Source organism: Misgurnus anguillicaudatus, chromosome 19, assembly GCF_027580225.2.
Source record: "Misgurnus anguillicaudatus chromosome 19, ASM2758022v2, whole genome shotgun sequence".
Lineage (NCBI taxonomy): Eukaryota > Metazoa > Chordata > Actinopteri > Cypriniformes > Cobitidae > Misgurnus > Misgurnus anguillicaudatus.
Window position 1 is genome coordinate 15,169,735 of NC_073355.2, and position 19,590 is coordinate 15,189,324.

At 40.4% G+C, this 19,590-nt stretch overlaps 1 protein-coding gene across 7 annotated transcripts; it reads left to right on the top strand.

Moving 5' to 3' along the window:
* The first annotated feature begins 2,838 nt into the window (after positions 1–2,838).
* On the top strand, positions 2,839–19,509 carry elavl3 (ELAV like neuron-specific RNA binding protein 3). 7 transcript variants are annotated; one of them, XM_073857010.1, is made up of 7 exons: positions 2,839–3,260; positions 8,652–8,868; positions 8,960–9,063; positions 11,455–11,608; positions 13,521–13,746; positions 14,195–14,233; positions 14,786–19,509. In XM_073857010.1, the coding sequence occupies exons 1-7, from the start codon at positions 3,252–3,254 to the stop codon at positions 15,132–15,134; spliced, it is 1,098 nt and encodes a 365-aa protein (XP_073713111.1). In that variant the 5' UTR covers positions 2,839–3,251; the 3' UTR covers positions 15,135–19,509. The 7 variants fall into 7 exon arrangements, with proteins under 7 accessions (XP_073713111.1, XP_073713110.1, XP_073713112.1 ...); XM_073857009.1 differs by having other exon boundaries at positions 2,840–3,260; positions 13,518–13,746; XM_073857011.1 differs by having other exon boundaries at positions 2,840–3,260; positions 13,518–13,746; positions 14,807–19,509.
* The last annotated feature ends 81 nt before the right edge of the window (positions 19,510–19,590 follow it).

A 19,590-nucleotide genomic window follows, 5' to 3' on the forward strand; every position in this document is an offset into this window, starting at 1 on the left:
GATCTTAAATATTTTATTGAAATTACACAAGTAAAAAAAAGAAAATACTTAAAATACAAACCCTTTTCTTTAGCATACATTAAAGCTGTCATTACTTTAGACAATAATAAGGGGAATAACACAAACTGTAGCAATGGAACACATCTGTTTCACACAATCATATCTCCTGTGTCTGTGATAAGTAGATTCAGTGCGATCGTAACATGCATGTAAATTCACAATTTGCAAATGTGAAACAGACACATTTTTTGTTCCGAGATAAAAAACAGTGCATAGTTTCCTGTTTTTCTACACACAAGCACCACATTTTCATGGCCAAAAAAAACGTGACTTAAATCAATGATCATTGAAAGTACAAACGAGAGCCTTAGAGTCTCTTATAGTGAAATGCCATCCAGGACAAAAGCGACAGTCTCTTAATCGGCTCTTCTGGAGGGACTCCTGAACATTAAAAATCATCAGCGAAATTACTGAAAGAGTTCGAAGCAACAGCCATGCTTGATCCTCTGAATTAGGGTGGTAAATAGGTGCTTCAGATGCCCTCTTACCCACCGCCTGAATTCAGCTGCCCTGCTGCCAGTGAAGACCCCTAATGAGCCTCTGCAATTAAACTGGTTTATTCAAGTGAAGTGTGAACGGGGTGCGTGTGGAACAGACCTGGGCTCTTTGTGCCATAAGTGCTGCTTTTATTCGTCTTACAAAGCACAAAACAACACCAGCAACTAATGGCTAAATCTTTCCCTCTCGCCTGGTTATCGCCGGTCCCCTCCTCCGTCTCCGTCTCTGTCGAGAGAGGTCCTCGCGCACGCATGCACCCTCAGAGCACAGTCTGAGGAGTCAAGGCTTGACAGAACAGAGTGGGCGGGGTTAAGACAGATTGACAGCAGGGCCCATCTCTATCCTCTTATTAACGCTTAACGAGTGCCTTCCTCATGCAATATTCATCGCCACTAATATCATCCAAGCTCCGAGCTGAGCTGGCTACTTATGTAAGGCAATTATGTAAAATATCAGACAGGGCCCACACTCAGAATCTGACTGGGGTAGAGTTGCAGGACACGGCAACAAGAAGAATACAGTAAGTGAGCGTGAAAAAGCATGCAGGTAGAGCATTGCGAAGAAGCTCTGAAGAAGTGAGTCAATGCTCGGCCTTCACTCGAGTCAGAAATGTACAACGATCTCCAGATCGTCTACAGGTTAATGACTTTGAACGCAACCACCCACTCACCCATCTCGGCTGATTTTCTACGAACTCGTCAGCGAGAACACGTATATCATTGTGTATATTACTCACTGTAGACGCGCAGAAAAGATGCTGTTTTTCTGATCTGAATTACAGCGCATTTGCACGCCAACGACAATACCACCCACACCGTAACTCTCTGACTCTTAACGCCTGATACCTGCACTGTGACTGTCTGCAATCTGCATAATCAGCGGAGAACATCAGTGGCACTGAAGACACAACGGCAGCTGAGATTTTCACAAGGTCATCCAAGGCCAATGCAGATGTAGGTGAGCACCTACAAAAACATGCACATTGCTCATTGTATCGCCAAAGCCTTGTTATGCTCCGCAAGAGTCTCATCCAACTTTACAGACACCAGAGGAATGTAGGAAATGGCTAACAGCATCACGCACGCTATCGCAAACAGAGATTGCGCTTGCTGCCGCACGCTCTCCCTCAGGTCAAGGCCCTGTGGGGGTCTGTGCAGAAATAGGTCATTTGTCACACATCAAGTCCTGGGGCAGGAGATGCATTATAGATGAGACCAAACAGCCTGTCTCGGTGAGCTCTACCCTCTTTCTGAGATTGAAGGGGGGAGGGAGCTTGAGATAACAACCACTGCAATCAGCGTGTCGATGTTTAATATCAGCACCACTGAGGAACAATAAGGAGACACAGTTGGAGCCGATGCCATGTATAGTGCGTGCACTGACTTTAAAATCTCTACCGTATTGTGTGTTGCTTGACATTATGCCATTGTGTGGGATTATATAACAACAAACAATAATGTGTGACATCTATGTGACATTGAAACCCAAAATTGCATTATTACGCATTAGGCGCACATGTAGGGTGTGAATTGTGTACGCTGCCTCTTTCTCCTTTTAGGTATTGCTAGAAATCACGTCTTTGAGTGATTATGTAATCTATGCTTTCTACACACACCCATCAATGCTTCTTAAGAATGCACCGTATGTCACTGACATAATTTTATATGAGAGTATAAATAAGCATTCACTTTTGTTGTCAGACAAATAACTTGGCCAGGTGTCCAGAAATGACCTTCACACATTTATGTCGACAACACAGCCATTTTACTCTCGCAATGTGGAACGAATCCTCTACTTGTGTTACTTGAGCTTTCTTTACAACTGGAAAAATAAAAACTCTTTAGTAAGCTGTGCGCCAGCCTATAGAGGACAAAATAAGAGTGCTACGCAACAGATGAACGCAAAAGAGCTGCAGGGGAAGAACAGATAATATGAAATCAAGGAAAAAAGAGAGCCGAGAATGGGGGAAGATGAGAGAGGGGCAAACAGAAGAAGAAAGCATGGCTCCTGTCTTTTTCTGCATCCATCTGTTCTGAGTGCAGGTGGAGCTCTATTCACTCAGCTCTGCATGTGCGTTGAGGGGGCAGGAAGAAAGGGAGGGCAAAGGGAAGTGTGGAGATGGGTGGGGGTGTCGGGATGGGGGGGCTCGCTCGGTGATCTCTCCTGAAGGGGATAATGGGAGAAGAGCGCATTGCAATGGCTGCCATGTAGTACCCTCCCTGCACAATTAGCCAATCAGGAGCAAGCTCTGCCAGGCAGAAGGACACATAAGAGAAGAACATTGCAGCAGAGGCACAGAAGAAGCCTGCGAGGAGCTGGGAAATACACACACAACAGCAGAACCACAACACCCTCCCCTGGACACACCCTACTGGGGATCACTGCTTCTCTTTTTTTTCTGTACCATCGCCCACGCCACACGGAGAGAAATCTCTCTCTCATCATCATCCTGAAGAAAACCCCCTTCTCCTCATTTTCACACTGCTGAGGAAACCTACAATCGCACGGGCTGAGATTTCCTGACCGAGAAATCTCTTTTTCCTTTTTCTTTTTTTTTCTTTTCCTTTGGAAATTGACGTTTTCTGTTCTCGAGCCACACCATAAAAACGCCATCAGCGCTGTTTTAACTGCAAGCCGGCCCGAAGACCTGCAAATTGAAGGACCTAGATCACTATCATCTCCGTACATCAAGAATGGTTACTGTACGTATACCTTTTTGTCTATTTCATGAGGAACGATAGCAATGAGACAAAACCAATTTTATCATCCACATTGTGTGGAAGACATCTTAAATACAGATAGCAAACTGCATATTTTTAAATCAATCAGATTAATACACTTAAATGTAAGCTACTTAATCATGTCAACATCGAATTTGGTCACATACTGGCACACCTAATAGCGGATTCTGTAAACAAGATTAACGATTAGCCTTGGGTGTAAGTAATGTGATACAGGCATGCGCAACCATCACAGCCCAGCTCGCTTCTTCGACGTTTTCGGTGCTGAATCAAAACATTGCTTTCGTCTGCCATATTAACAATTCGTGCTAATTCATGCGTCAAACCATTCAACAACGTGCATCTATTTATACCCGTTAAATAAAATATACATATATTATAATTAGCTAGCCATAATAAAGAAATATAGCTGAGGAATTCCTGAGGTGTAAGGGCGTAAGAGGGCACGTGCTGCTGTACAGCCTCTCTCTCCTCTCGGTGCAGCAGTAGCTAAGGATGCTCAAAGACGAATCTCTGAGACAAAACACGATGCCTCGGAGGCTGAGAGTCCGTACAGAGCAAAGGCAAAGAAAAAGGGTCGAGTCACTCCGAGGGGGGAGGGGGAGATGCTATGCATTCATCGGTTTGCATTGAATCAGACGGAAGGAAATTCCTCAAGCTTAGAGATCGCGAGAAAGCGAGCGGCTTAAGGTATCACGAAGCGTAGGGATGCAAACAAACCGAGGGTTAAATAAATAAGACCATCTAATTTAGAAATACGAGGGGGGATGCAGAGGCCTGATGCCAAAAGGTTTGGGCGTGTCTTCTCGGCAAGACAGCGATGGCACGCGCTCAAAACAGCATCACCTTCACGTAGAGCAGCGAGATTTTCTGTCAGAACAATAAATAAAACGACACGTTTTAATATGCGCGTGCGTTTCAAATTTTTTACAATGTTATGATTAATTTCTGACGTGTTATTTCCTGTACGGAGGGTGTTTTCAGAGCAGCTAATCATCTTTGTTCCTCGTCAAGAATTAAACTAGCAACCATATTCGTTGTAATTATGACCCACATCGTATGTGTTCATTTAAATGGTCACTGTGACAATACAATTACACGTGCACGAAAATCATTGCTAGCGATATTTTGCGGTTTTGGTTTAAAGCTTTGGGCCTGGAAAAATGATTTATGTACCGTATGAATACAGCGCATTCTTCACAGGTACTACGAAGGATACTATGAAGGACAGCCTGCCTTGTTTCACAGTGACCTCAAACAAAAGCATTAAATCTCTATAGATACTGTGACTGGTGCGTGAGCAGTGATGAATGAAGGCCCGTCGGCGTGTTGTTCCGCAGTCCTCCGTGAGCACGAGCCTGTACCGCAGTGCCAAGCACATAAAACCGTTGAGTCAGATAACCTTCTCCAGGCGCGCACACAACTCAAGGACATCACAACCGAAACAAAACACGATCGTCTACATCTACGAGCCTTTCATTCATCTTCAATCTGCAAACGGATGTTTTTCGATAGCAGAAAAATACGACATTTAAGCTGAATGGGAGCTTTTTCTTGGACTTATGAATATAAAGCTTCAGCAGGCCTCGTGTTTTGTCAAATGAAACGATACGAACTGATTTAGTAAACAAAATAATGAAATTAATAGCTAATAAAATACAAATATAAAAATAAATTTATTTGCTTATTATGTTTAATAATAATTAGTATTATTATTATTAACAAGAGAAAATAAATACGTGAGCTGACATTTCAAGCAGAATGAATATACATTTAATCTATATCACATTTTTAAAAAATGATTTAAATTATCTATATTATTATATATATTATGGGATGTAGAAACTACAGCAAGTGAAGGCAATGTTCATTGTTCCCGGAGAGTCCCGCATGCAGCCTGTGGCCTCGACACAAAGCGCTACTGTTTACATTAATATTCATAGTGCTGCCATGGTCTCTGTAGAGGAGGAACGGGTGGCTCTTTTGTTCGCTTGTGTCAATACGTTTATTCAGCAAAAAGGAGCTCGGATTTATGAATGCCCACCGAGCACACGCGTACTTGTCTTATCAAAGGACGAGGGGATAACGATTTTAAAACGATCCGTGAACGGCTGGACCAAGGGCAAGGTGTTTATTTATAAAATTGACATCAAACGCTTAATGTCCACTTGGTAAAAATACTTACAGTATGGAGGATATTTTGAGGTTAGTTGTAAATGTTTTGAAGAAGGAAGGCAAATGCGCTAGGTTTCAAACGGGATCCCCTCTGAGCCACTCCCGACTTCAGCACTCTGGATAGCGACCAAACACCGACATCCTGCTTTCACGAAGCCTTTGCAGATTTTTAGTGTTCTTTCACAAAATAAATGTACTAATAAATACTTTTCGAAAGAAATTTTAAAATAATAAATTGTATTTAGAGAGAAAATTAGATGCATAATTTACGTGATAAATTAATTCATCGTTTGCGCTCATTTCGAGCAACAAAATGAACCCAATTTGTTTGTTAAGCACCGACCAAAATAAACACGAAAAGGGTTTATCCGCTCATGCATGTGAATATTGGGTTTTGACTTGTGTCCTGTTGTTTTACAGCTGCCACAGTGATCCTTTAAGCTGCAGTGAGAGTGTAGCTAATGCCTTTTGTTTAAGATAATCCTGTAATCTGTGGTAGTGAAACGGCCTTTTTGCAATGCAACATTCACATTTCAGTCCGGAGCCTGTCCAGACATATTTTATGAATTATAAATTACAAGCTTAGGGCTGTGAGAAATTTCACTAGCACACATTTGATTGTTTATAAAAATCTATTACAATACTATATTGATATATCCGGTCAGATTGAAAATGAAGGTTGATGCATACAGCGTAAGATTATATCTGCTTTATGTTTTATTTGTTTACCTTGCCGGATGCTGTGTGAGACTGTGTTTATTTTAAGAAAATCACTGCACAGGGATAATAAGGAAGTGACGTGAGGCCGACAGTCTTCAGTCAAATTGACCTTTATCACACACTGCTATCAGGCCTGTCTTTAATCAGCATTGTCTGGATAGATGTCTCTTGGGTTGTAAATAATGCAAATGTATTTGTAAAATGTATTGCTAAACTTTATACTTTATCCTAATTCAATATTTCCCTTTAAATAAAAAAATGGCACTTAATTTCGTTAAAGTTTAAACCGCTTTTCGTTTTTATCTAATACAATGTAAACACATCCATATGAAATTTTCTAAAAATCAACCTTAATGCCTCAATTTCCCAAACAGTTGATGGATATTTGTGCCGACTCTAATTGCACGCTCACTAAGAGGAATCTTTGCAGTCGTTTATCTTTATCAGTGCGGTGGTGGGAAGGTAATAGGTTTTGCGTATGAGATGCAAGGCTCTTGTTTGCGTGCGAGTCTGGGTCCTTGTGTAGGCGATGCTGATGCAGTGCATTAAATATTGAGGCAGAACTCAGCCAGAAATAGAAAAGTACATCCTGGGACAGAATTGTCCACCCTTCCCTCCACTAGCATGTGCTTTCATCAAGCAGTATTTTTAATAGTACAAATTCTGGGTCTGAATGATGTTTAAGGAGCGCAGTGAAGAAAACTCCAGCACTAAGCAGTCTCTCGGCTGTCTTTGTGAGTCATGTATGTTGAAATGAAGTTCTCTACCTCTGCTTTGCTCCAGTATCCAGCCAGTGAGATAGTGTGTGTCAGTCCCCGCGTCCGAAGAGCCTGTGTGTTGTGTAACTTGTTACTTTCGTCGCTGAGGATGGGTGGCTTGCCATAGGGAGGTTTACTTCAGTTCATGCATCACATTTGCCCTGATCCTGTCACTTTGTGTAAAGACTCGGTCTGTTTGTGTCAACGCATGGGCAGTGCCTGTCTGAGTATAGGGTTTGTGCGCTAAACCCAAGATATCACCAAAGGGCGATTTCCAAAGAACAAAGGCCTGATGCTGTATAAACATGATTTGTGTTATACGAAATCCATTTCTTGTCTAGGAAATTCCTGTTTAGATGATATTGAAACTGGTTATGGCCAGCAGTTTTGCCTAGATCCATGTTTGCAGTGCTTTAATAACTCGCTCATCACCGCCTCTCTCTGAGTTTTCTCCTTGTCAATGTCAATTTGCCTGAGATATACATTCTGCCTGCCCTAAAGCTTATTTTATTAATGCATACAAAAAGTGGTATTAACTGCGAGCTAGCTTTTTCTCGCTAACATCAATCCGTCTTGCGCACATACATACAAGGTTTGTTAAAAGTCAAGAAGCCAGCCAATAGCAACAGTCGTCAAGCTGCTGTTACCTGGGCAACCTGGTTAGAGGTAAGGCTCAAGGCAGGAATAAATCATTCTACTGAAGAGCGAGTGTGTTAGAGAGGGATGAGACGCAAAAAGGGAGAACAAAGGAAAGGAGTAACCACGGTACCAAAAATGCACCTGTTCATGCAACTGAAACAAAAAATGTTTTAATAAAAATCATTCTTGTGGTGATCTTGTTGTGTAGAGTAACACCTGTGACAAACGATTCTGCCTGTTGATTGTGCAGATTCAACAAAAAGATCACGGATGCATTGTTAATTAAGTTGGTGAGACACCCTGTCCCACCCTAGGGGCCGTTCTAGAGCCCTTTCAAAAAGGATGACTAATACATGAACATACATTAACACATGCCAATTCGTGAATTGTAGAATGTAGTCAGCCAAAAAAATATACAAAATAATTTTACAATAAAGACAAATAGCTTGAGGTTTAATGCTAAGCGCTGGTTCTGAGGGAAGAATATGCTGGTGGATGATGGGACCGTTAAAGAAGGTAGTAGAAAGTAGCGTCTACAACCTGCATACATCTGTTGTTTGAAAATCCCCTATAGGCCAAATTAAGCCTCATGCTGTGCTCCACGGCAGCACAGATGAACCAAAGACCCAGACTTGCGCGCGCACACACACACTCACGATTTTCACATAAACAAGGTGACAATGAGAACTTGCCATCTTCAGGTGTCTGGAGCACGTTTTCTTTTTAGCAGGTTGAGAACGTTGCAGGATGCCATTTATGTGTCCCAGTGATGTAATGCACAGGAGGATAGAGAAAATGGGGGCAGGGAAAAAGTGAAAGGATTGTGACATCTGTAGACCCAGGGGCAGATCGAAAGAGTTGAAGTGAGGGAGAAAACGGTCAGAGGAGGAGGGGAGGTGCGATATTGTTCTCCTCAAGTCCTCTGGTCCTCAGACACACTGATTTCTAACCTCTCAAAGAGGATGCAGTTGTGTTGAAGAGGAAGCTCTTGGATATTCAAGTATTATATCCCACAACTTATGCTTCAGTGTCTGATTTGTGATCTTTTTTCCATCTGCAGATAATTAGCACCATGGAAACTCAGGTGTCCAATGGTCCGAGCGGAACCAGCCTACCCAACGGCCCCGTCATTAGCACTAATGGCGCCACAGACGACAGCAAAACTAACCTGATCGTCAACTACCTGCCTCAAAACATGACCCAGGAAGAGTTCAAAAGCCTCTTCGGCAGCATCGGAGAGATCGAGTCGTGCAAACTAGTCAGAGACAAGATCACAGGTAACATCTCTCATTTGAACCCATAGCAAATATCAAGCGATGAAACCGTGACCGGAAATGCACAAGTACATTTTTATTCATCTTCTTCCAGGTCAGAGTTTGGGCTATGGCTTTGTAAATTACGTGGATCCCAATGATGCAGACAAGGCCATCAACACACTCAACGGCCTTAAACTGCAGACCAAAACAATCAAGGTAAGAGATGCCCCACCCCACGCTCCTCAATCACGCAACGGGGAAGCGGGGAAGAAAGGGAGCGAGACACGGCCCAAGACAGACACGACAGCAGGAGAGGTGGAGAAAGGGGGGCGGGGCACAGGGGAGGAACAAAAGGAGCGAAAGAAAAGAAAGAGTGGAGGTCAGAAAGCAAGGGGTTGTGTGCAGAGGTGATTGTGATGGAAATGTAATTAGGGGGACGCAATGTGAGGATCGGAGGTCAGCAGAGAGAGAGCCCCATCTGCCTCCCATCTTGGCTAATTAGGGGCTTCTTTGTCCCGAATTCAGCTGGGCTGTGGGGTGGAGAAAGGTCTGACTGAAAGCAAGAGATTAAACAGTCGGGTCTGTTTCTCCACCTGATCACCACAAATCAAAGACGGCAACAAAGCCAAGTCGAGAATCTGCAGTTAAGATGGCTTCCGTGTGCTTGCATGAGAATATGCACGTAAATTGCAACACAGACCTTCAATGCGTTTCATATCAGATGTCACAGTTAGCATAAAGAGAGAGTTATTTTTTACAGTCCTGTGGCAGACACGATTGGCTCAACTATTTAGATTCAGAGAAATTAGAAAACAGAAAGTGAAAGCTGCTTCAACTACAAAATCCCCTATAAATCCAAAATCTTCTAAGCTATTTATCTCCGTTAAGAATTGATATATTTTTGGATTTTGCCTATGTAGGACAAAATGGTCCACCACATACATGGTAATATTCAACATCCTAAAGCACCGTTATTCTGTGAATAATGACTACGGGCCACAGACAGTCTCCAGAATGACATAATGGCCGTACCTATGTAAACAACAGTAAGTCTTATTGCTGTTGTCCTAGTCATCTTGTTTGTTTAATGCATTGAGTCAGTTTCACCACTGTTCTGACTATTAGCCTTCGTGTGCCTGCTGCCCTCAAATCTTTAAGCCGGGCAAATGTCATATTTTCCATGTCAATAAGGCATTGTTAGAAAGGTAGAGAGAGGAGAGAGAGGGAGGGAGGGCAGGCAGGAGATGGGGCGGGAGCAAAGGCTAGAATGGAGACGAATGCCAATGACAGGATTAGGGCCATATGGGCTGCAGGGACCATCTGTACTGGGGGAGATTCAGGGAGAGGGTTAATTATGGGGCAGCATCCACCCCAATCTCTGCTGTACACTCACCCACTCACTGCACAATTACACCCCAACCTCAACAATACCACTGCTTAGTCATACTTGCCTCCAACACGCACACACATATGGTGGAAAAACACACTCTGTTCTGCCAAGATCTCACGGTGAAAAATGTAATAACCTTTTTAGGCATCATAAAATATTTATCTTAATATATATTATTAATTATCTTGTTTGTGAAAGAAACATACTTTGGTTTTGCTGTTTCTAGGTATGGAAAAATATAAAATTACTGTGCCGATACTGATGTTCTATTACTATAGATAGATGGATGGATGGAAAGGAAAATTAATACAAGCATCTAAGAACTTTTTGGGAGTTATGGGATGCATTTTGGAAATACAAATTTGACTTATTTTGAGGGGATATGTGTGAATGTGGAGTTGTAAGGGACGTTGGGCATCTTGTTATCTGTTTACTTGGGTTTGCCGGTTGCCAGAGAAGCAGTTTTCCCTTGAGAAAGAAGACAAAAGAGAGCTGGAGGTGTGCGTGTGTGGGAAGGGCAATCGCTCTCTCTCAAAAAAACCACATGTACACACACTGACACCATCAATCAAAGTCACTCTCATTCAAGCAGAAACACATAAATATACATATTTTATGAGAAAAATCTGTTCGCATCTCAAACACGAGCAAATCGGGGGGATTTTGAGGGAACGCTGAGGTGATCTAAAAATGAGATGAATATTTTAAAGTCAAAACAAATGCCTAATTGGACTTGATATTCATGACACGTCCCAAATGCGTAACAGGCTCTAAATGCTGCTGTCTATTGGAAAATCACCAGTTAGCATAACAGCCCATGATATCAAATTTTCCTCAGTACTCTCTAAGGGAGCCGGTCTAGAATCAGAGAGGAGGGTGTTGATGTATCTGTGGGCTAAGTGTGAATGTTAGAGTGGGTTTGTGTTTTCGCTGTCAGGAGCGCTGTGAAGCTGAAGTAGTGTTTAATAAGGAAACCGGGTTTAGTTCGAGTGAAGTGCACGTAAGAGATGTGGATTTCAAGAAGGGAGGAATGAGAGCGAGTGGGAGGATGTCTCGCCTTTGAGCGTGGCAGTGCTGTGACATATCTGCTCCGACTACACTTGAAAGTTTGTACTGCTGGGAGTTTTAGGACTGTCATAGCTGTCTTGATGCATGCTTCTTAATATTCCTATTAAAATACACTCTAAACGGTGTGTGTGTGTGTGTGTGTGTTATAGGTGTCCTATGCCAGACCCAGCTCAGCTTCCATTCGTGATGCCAACCTGTACGTGAGTGGGCTGCCCAAAACCATGAGTCAGAAGGACATGGAGCAGTTGTTTTCCCAGTATGGAAGGATCATCACCTCACGCATCCTGGTCGACCAGGTCACAGGTAAACGTTACCTCCTGTACACAAACACCATAGACTGCCTGGGGAGGATTAAAAACTAATTAAATCTTTGGATGTAATGCGAAAACTAGTCCATATGCTTGAACATTTCTTTGTGTTGGTTTAATAATGCATCTTTAAAAGGTTTGCTTTAACACATATACAAATATAGGCAATTTCCATAAAGTATATGTATATTTTATATACACATAGTCTCTAGATACTTACTCAATAACACGTATACTCTTTTGCCATAGCCTGCTATTTATTCATTGTACATATTTACACATATATTTTTCATATCTAATTGCACCTGCCAATATGCACAGTCCTACTATTTGCACTTCTGGTAGTTCTGCATAATGATTAATCGCAACTAATCGTTTGCAAAATAAAAGTTTTTGTTTATGTCATATATGTGTGTGTACTGTGTTTAATAATTATGTATATATAAATACACACACGTGCGTGTAACATTTATAGAAAAAAATACATGCATATATTAAGTATTCATATTTATATATAATATAAATTATATTTAAATATAAAAATGTATATACACATGTAAATATTTCCTAAATATATACATGCATGCATTTTTATAAATACATAATTATTATACACAATACACACACATATATGATGTAAACAAAAACTTTTATTCTGCAAACGATTAGTTGCGATTAATTGTTATTCAGCCCTACTATCTATTTATCTGTCTGTCCTACTATTTGCACTTCTTGTAGATGCTAAACAAGAATTTTGTTGCAATAAAGTTATATCTGTCTATTAGGGCTGCATAATGATTAATCGCAACTTATCGTTTGCAAAATAGAAGTTTTTGTTCATATCATATATATGTGTGTATGTATATAAATTCACACACGTGCGTGACAAAAAATTTAAGGGAAAAAATACATGCATATATTAAGTATTCATATTTATATACCATATAAATTATATATAAATATAAAAATGTATATACGCATGTATACATTTCTTAAATATATACATGCATGCATGTATGTTATGTATGTGTTTTATAAATACACAATTATTATACACAATACACACACATATATGATGTAAACAAAAACATTTATTCTGCAGTTGCGATTAAGTGTTATTCAGCCCTACTATCTATCTATCTGTCTGCCCTACTATTTGCACTTCTGGTAAATGCTAAACAAGAATTTAGTTGCAATAAAGTTGTATCTATCTATTAGGGCTGCATAATGATTAATCGCAACTAATCGTTTGCAAAATAAAAGTTTTTGTTTATGTCATATATGTGTGTGTACTGTGTTTAATAATTATGTATATAAAAATACACACATGTGCGTGTATAATTTTAAGAACAAAATAGATGTATATATTAAGTATTCATATTTATATATAATATAAATTATATTTAAATATAAAAATGTATATACACATGTAAATATTTCCTAAATATATACATGCATGCATGTATGTGTTTTTATAAATACATAATTATTATAGACAATGCACATATATGATGTAAACAAAAACTTTTATTCTGCAAACGATTAGTTGAGATTAATTGTTATTCAGCTCTACTATCTATATATCTATCTGTCTGTCTATCTGTCTGTATCTATCTATCTATCTGTATCTATCTATCTATTTATCATTTAAATCTTTTGTTCAAGAAACCAATGCATACCAGTTGATGCAGTGGCTTAAAATGCATTAAATCTGATAAAAGATATACGGAGTATTTACATTGCCCTTCAAGACCAAACGATATTAATATTTTCTGTCTGTTGTTATGTAATATCTTTAAATGGTTTACAAAGTGATAGCCAACCGAAGTTTATCTAAATGTTAGCATTAGATATGTATGTAATCCAATTCACGATGCTTACAACGCCTCGCTTTCCGTCTGGAGCAGGTATATCGCGCGGCGTGGGTTTCATTCGGTTCGACAAGCGCAACGAGGCTGAGGAGGCCATCAAGGGTCTCAACGGTCAGAAGCCGCTGGGCGCTGCCGAACCCATAACCGTCAAGTTCGCCAACAACCCCAGTCAGAAGACAGGACAAGCCCTCCTAACCCAACTTTACCAGACAGCCGCTCGCCGCTACACCGGTCCTCTTCATCACCAGACCCAGCGCTTCAGGTACTGCCCCCAACCTCGACTCTCATCCCCGCTGTTTCCTCTTTCTCTGTTCCTCTGCCGGTTAAAACCGCAGCGCATTCACGGCACCAGGGGGATTTGATGACTCATTACGCTTTTGGAGCTAATTGAAGCGGTGTGTAAATTTGCCACCAATCTATTTTAACCCATTCATTAAAACAAATGTCTAAACTTGCCTTTAGAGATATAACTGTGTGTCTGGATCATTCACGATCGCAGTACTCTCAATCTATCGCCTGAGGGCTCCCTCTCTGTACAGACTGCGTGTCTGCGTCACACTCGAGCCGCGGCTTCTGATTGGTGGATACTGTGTCGTGTATAGAACTCCCCCTGGTGGCTGAATGCAAGGCTGCATTCTCAAACGCTTTCTCTGGTTGTTGGTTCTGCGACTAATATCTTCACCTCCGTCACTCTCCCTCTTGCATTGCAGACTCGACAATTTACTAAACGCCAGCTACGGAGTCAAGAGGTAATTTCCAAAAAAAAGGTGTCCATTCAAAAGCATCCATGCCTAAAGTAGCTCAAACAAAGTGGCTGGAATACCACCTGCTGACTTAAACCATAAAACTAGACATAAAACACAGTTTTAGATGACCAATTCCTCACAGCAGGACATTCTGGCATGGCTTTGTTGAACCTTTTTTTCTTTTGGTTGATTCCTTGATCGAACTGATTTGTATTTCTGTATCGAACTAACATTATTATTATTTTTCAGTTTTGGTTGCTTTAATGTCCTTTTTTCCACCAGCATGGACATTCAAGATTCCGTTTGCGTCTCCTCTGTTTGTTCCAATTTTCTGTTGATTTGTTTCTGATTTGCCTTCATCCCAATCTAGGTTTCTATGTTTTGCTAAATATTGTGATTTTGTCCGACATCGTTTTTTGCAAAGACCCCGGGATTATGACTAGTTAATGTGAATAGTTATGTTTTTTATCTTCTTTTGGGATCGAGCGCCAGTGTCCAGGAACATGTGGTGATAAATAGCGTCAGTGTTGAACTTCAGAATGACACCCATGGTAGCTCTCCTCCTTTCCTCCCCAGATTCTCCCCGATAACCATCGACAGCATGACCAGCCTGGCCGGAGTCAACCTGACCGGGCCGACGGGAGCTGGCTGGTGTATCTTCGTCTACAACCTGTCCCCGGAAGCTGACGAAAGCGTCCTGTGGCAGCTCTTCGGGCCGTTCGGCGCCGTCACGAACGTCAAGGTCATCCGCGACTTCACCACCAACAAATGTAAGGGCTTCGGCTTCGTCACCATGACCAACTACGACGAGGCGGCCATGGCTATCGCCAGCCTGAACGGCTATCGCCTGGGCGACCGCGTGTTGCAGGTCTCCTTCAAGACCAGCAAGCAACACAAGGCTTAAAAAGGAAGGCCTGGTCGCTACCGCTCTTTAACATGCAGGGGGAGCTACTGAGCTCCCTGTACATCCACTCTACATGGGCCTGGACTGAGTCTCTCTCTAACACACACATACACACACATATATTTAGTTTCGAACAAAATACACAAGTAGATCTTTTCTTTTCTCTTTACACAACATGCTAGTCCTTCCCAACGTTTGCCTGCATTGAATTAGCAAAAGTGCGAGGAGGGGCTGGGATTGACATGAGGAGGGACAGTTAAATGAATGTGACAGAGAATGTCTGCTGAGAGCTTTGATTTAATTCAGGCAAAATAAGAGAACTGGACAAGGAAATATCACGAAAATCATCTAAAAAAAAGAAAAATGTGCAATTTACCCCAAATCTTGCCCGGTAACTCTACTGTCTGGCTTCAGAAGATGTAGTCACTTTTTTACACTTGGGCATTTTGAATCAGTGATTTTTTTTAGAGAAAAATTATAAAAACAGTGTTCTCTTATATATATATATATTATGATATAACTATATATATATATATTCAACATTTAAGGTGGTTATAATAGCCAAATATGTAAGCATTTTCTAGAACTTTGATAATGGTTTCCTGGCTCTACATTAGGTTGCAAACTTCACACACTTTACCCGAGGTCCAACCCGAACAAACCATGTAGATGAGACGTGACCCGGGGTCATCGCAATCGCCTCAGCACACTGAAAGACAAGAGTCATCACAGAGACACTCGCACACATACACACACACGCACGCGTACCTCCAGTTTAAAATACACATCACAAACACCTTAAATCTCCTTGCATTTCTCCGAGTTTTAGAGTTAGAATGTAGAATTGACTCCGCCACGTGCAGTCGTCTGTGTAACTAGGAGCATTTGGACAGTGTTCCCATGATGATGGCGTTTGTAATTCATTTGATCTTTCCAACCAATCATGATGATGATCGACAGCAAAATACAGAAATTCAGGTTAATCTTCTTGTTAACCTCGCATGTATATGTGGAATGGGAGAAAGCTTTTATGGATGTCAGAGGTTACCGAGGTCACCTTTGCTCTTCATAAGCTCCATTCGCTAAAGAAGAATTACACACGGGTCTATAATGAAAAGCTTCGCTTTCCCAAAATCGGTTTTATACATGGGGACCCTGCGTATCCAAAAGTAGCTAACATCACACATGCAATCCAATTGTGTCTTCTAATAGCCCTTTTCAAAGACACAACTTGTTTGAAAATACTGATCTCATGATATTATCGTCAATGCCCAAGTTAGGACTAGCTGTCAATAGCCCTGAAATCTAGATAAACATAAACTAAACTGTTCCATGGGGAGAGACATTGCTGTAAAATCGCAAAACTTCACGTTATATGAAGAAAAGTACAGAAAGATGTAAATGTGTGTTCAAATCAAGTGACATTTTGCTTTTCTATATAACGCTGTGTTAGCCAAAGAGGACAATGATCTCTTTGAAAGGATTACATTAGAGATTAATATATTTTTATATCTACAAGAAAAAACAAGACCTTGTGCAACATTTTTACAGATTCTTAATCGTGAAAATCTTTGGACACACCGCATGGCTTTATTTTCAGAGTTTTCAAACTTTGGGGAGAGAGAGCCAGTCTGCGGTGTTAGGGAGGGGATCGGAGGGTTGGGGACTAAGATTTACATGCAGTGAAACCATTTCATTTTCAAAAATACAAAACGAACAAAAAAAAGAGAAACATCTTTTTTGAAAAAAGAATCAGCAGACGGATAAATGTATGCATTAGGAAAGAAAAAGGCTGGAAAGTTTCTCTAAAGTGAATCAAGCGTTGCTTCAGACGGTGCAGTGAAGCTCTGTAGCCTCGTATTAAACACGTCATCCAATGAGGCACCTAAACTGACTAAACGCTTCAGCATGTTCAGTGCACCAAAATAAAGTTGAAAATTGACGTAAAATGATGTAGCTGCACTTATCAACTATAATCCATAGTGAATTATATTCACCAGTATATCATCACGCAAGGCAAACGTCGTCTATCAATACTGTCTTGTTTTCTTTTGGACATGCATGACTTTTTTGTTGTTTCATTTCAGCGCCACATATTTCCTGTATTCCACCATCAGTTCATATCGTTGACACCTGATTTTGCTTCTTTGCACAAGCACTAACCAACCAATGGATCTTAGCTTTGTCACTGATGAAGGAAAAAGTCAGAAACATTTAGCAAGCGTGAACGCACACACACAAAAACACGTATACACGCGCACGTCATAGCACATATCAAAGTGTCTCTGAGCCCTCCACGTCATACCTATTGTATACAAACTGTAAAGAAACCCTCTTAGCTTATCACCCGTAACATCCACATTGCAAAACATTCAAGCTTTTTCTTTAGCTAACGCAACTCATCCTGGAACTTCTAAGTGGTGTGCCCTATTTAGGATTCGTTCACCCTCAAAATTAAGTTAATGGGAGGGCTACCCTGTAATGGTAACCAGAGGGGTCTTTATGTTGAAGTGCCCAAAAGAACCCCTTAGCTCCACCACATCCAACTCATACCCTCATAGAGCCAAGGACAATGGCAGAAAGCAAGACATACTGCACCGCTTGAGCAACTACAATAATAATCATGAAAAAAAGACAAAAAAACTTTCCTATGGAACAGTAAGTGCAATGTGCTTCGTTTTTATATTGACTGAGAACAAAAGATATATATATTTTTTAAAAAAGAAATTAAACGTCACACTGAAATGGTTCGCAGAATAGTGAAAGGATCAAACGTAATGAACAACAACGACAAAAAAAAGTGTTAACTAACAGATTCATTAAAAGAATCGAACAAGCACCGAGAGGTCCGATCTCTAAAAATGTCCATTATCCCTTCCTCCGCCCCCTATTTTAGTGCTCTGACCATGCAAGCTAAAACAAACAGCCATCTATGGTACAGAAAAGAGCAATTTTTAAAGACCGTGAAAGGAATACTGTCTAAAATATCATCGGTTTTAGCCCATGTTGATTTCAGAGTATCATTTTCCTGTAATTTACTTTACATATCAGAATCACACGTTAACTTAGCGTATTTGTGTTGTTGATGTTGCCATAGAGGACACACGTGGGTCGAATATTTTTCTTTCGGTTGGTGCGATTTCTTCTATTCGTTTCCATTATTTATGATTAGTTGCCGTTCCTACAGTGTATGCAGGTTTTAGAATTAGTTAGAATTATTTCCTTTCAATCAAAATGTGTTTAATTGTGTTTGTAAAAGTCTGTGGTAGCTTTCGTTGCAACATAAATAATTTAAACTGAAAAAAAAATTCAATATAGCGCCAATGAACTTGTATTATTTGGGCGACTTTAAGCTTGTAGTTTTAACTTATTGTTAACTTAAAAACTATTTATTATCATTATTATGATTATTATTATTATTGCCTCGTATGAAAGTATGTTTTGTGTATATTTATGGTTTATTTCATTATATTTGCAAGTTTAAATACGTTTTATTTTGCCAAAATGTGGTTACACCATTGTTTTTCTTTAAAGGGAGCAAATAGATTAAAAAAAGAATAATTTTAAAAAATGAAACTGCTTTAGAATTACAATTTGGAAAAGTTCTCCATAGGCAAAGAATGCACTGCTATATTAAACTAATTGAAGTGTATAAACATACATGCTGTGTGCTAGATGTTATGCCTTTAATGCCTGTGTTTTGTTTGTCTTGTTAAATGAAAACCTTTTGATTATTTAATCTAATCACAGTCTTGTTTTTCCAACCACGTTCAGAACCCTATAGTGAGTCAGGGGCCTGGGGGGGCGGGTTAAGGCGTGGTCCAGTCTGGACCTATAGTCAGGCCTAAGGCTCAGTGCGCTCGCCAAATGCTTCTTACCATGCTGCCATACGGCCACGCATCCGACTGAGAGTCAAAGAGAGAGAGCAAGCAGACGTGAAATGGCCGATATGGCAGCGGTAAGAGATGGGCGAGGCACGGAACTGAGCTAGAAAAAGGGGTCAGTGGTCACTCTGTTTCTCAACCAGTTGTATTTTGTGTCAATATTAAGTTAGGAGGGACACAGATTTACCTAGTAATGTTTTTCTGAAACCATTTCCAGGAATAACGGAACATTAAAACAAACGAACAAAAAATAAATGATCAAAAGCAGAACTCCTGATCTCAGTGTCTGTGCGTCATGAATGAAAATCTCATACTTCCAAACGTGAACAAAGACAAACACATAACAAAAGGGGAAAAATAATAAACCTTTCAGTTTAGTTTAGGATATTTATTACTGGGATTTCAGCTGAAGACGCTTAAGGACTTTTTCATGGAATTGTTTAATTATTTGTACTTTACATGCCAGAAAAAAATAAAAGATATGAATCTCAGTGTTTCCCTTGTGCTTGTTATTTTTTGTGTTATGTATTAAATATGTATGAAAATGAATTTAAGAATCTTACTCACTGTCA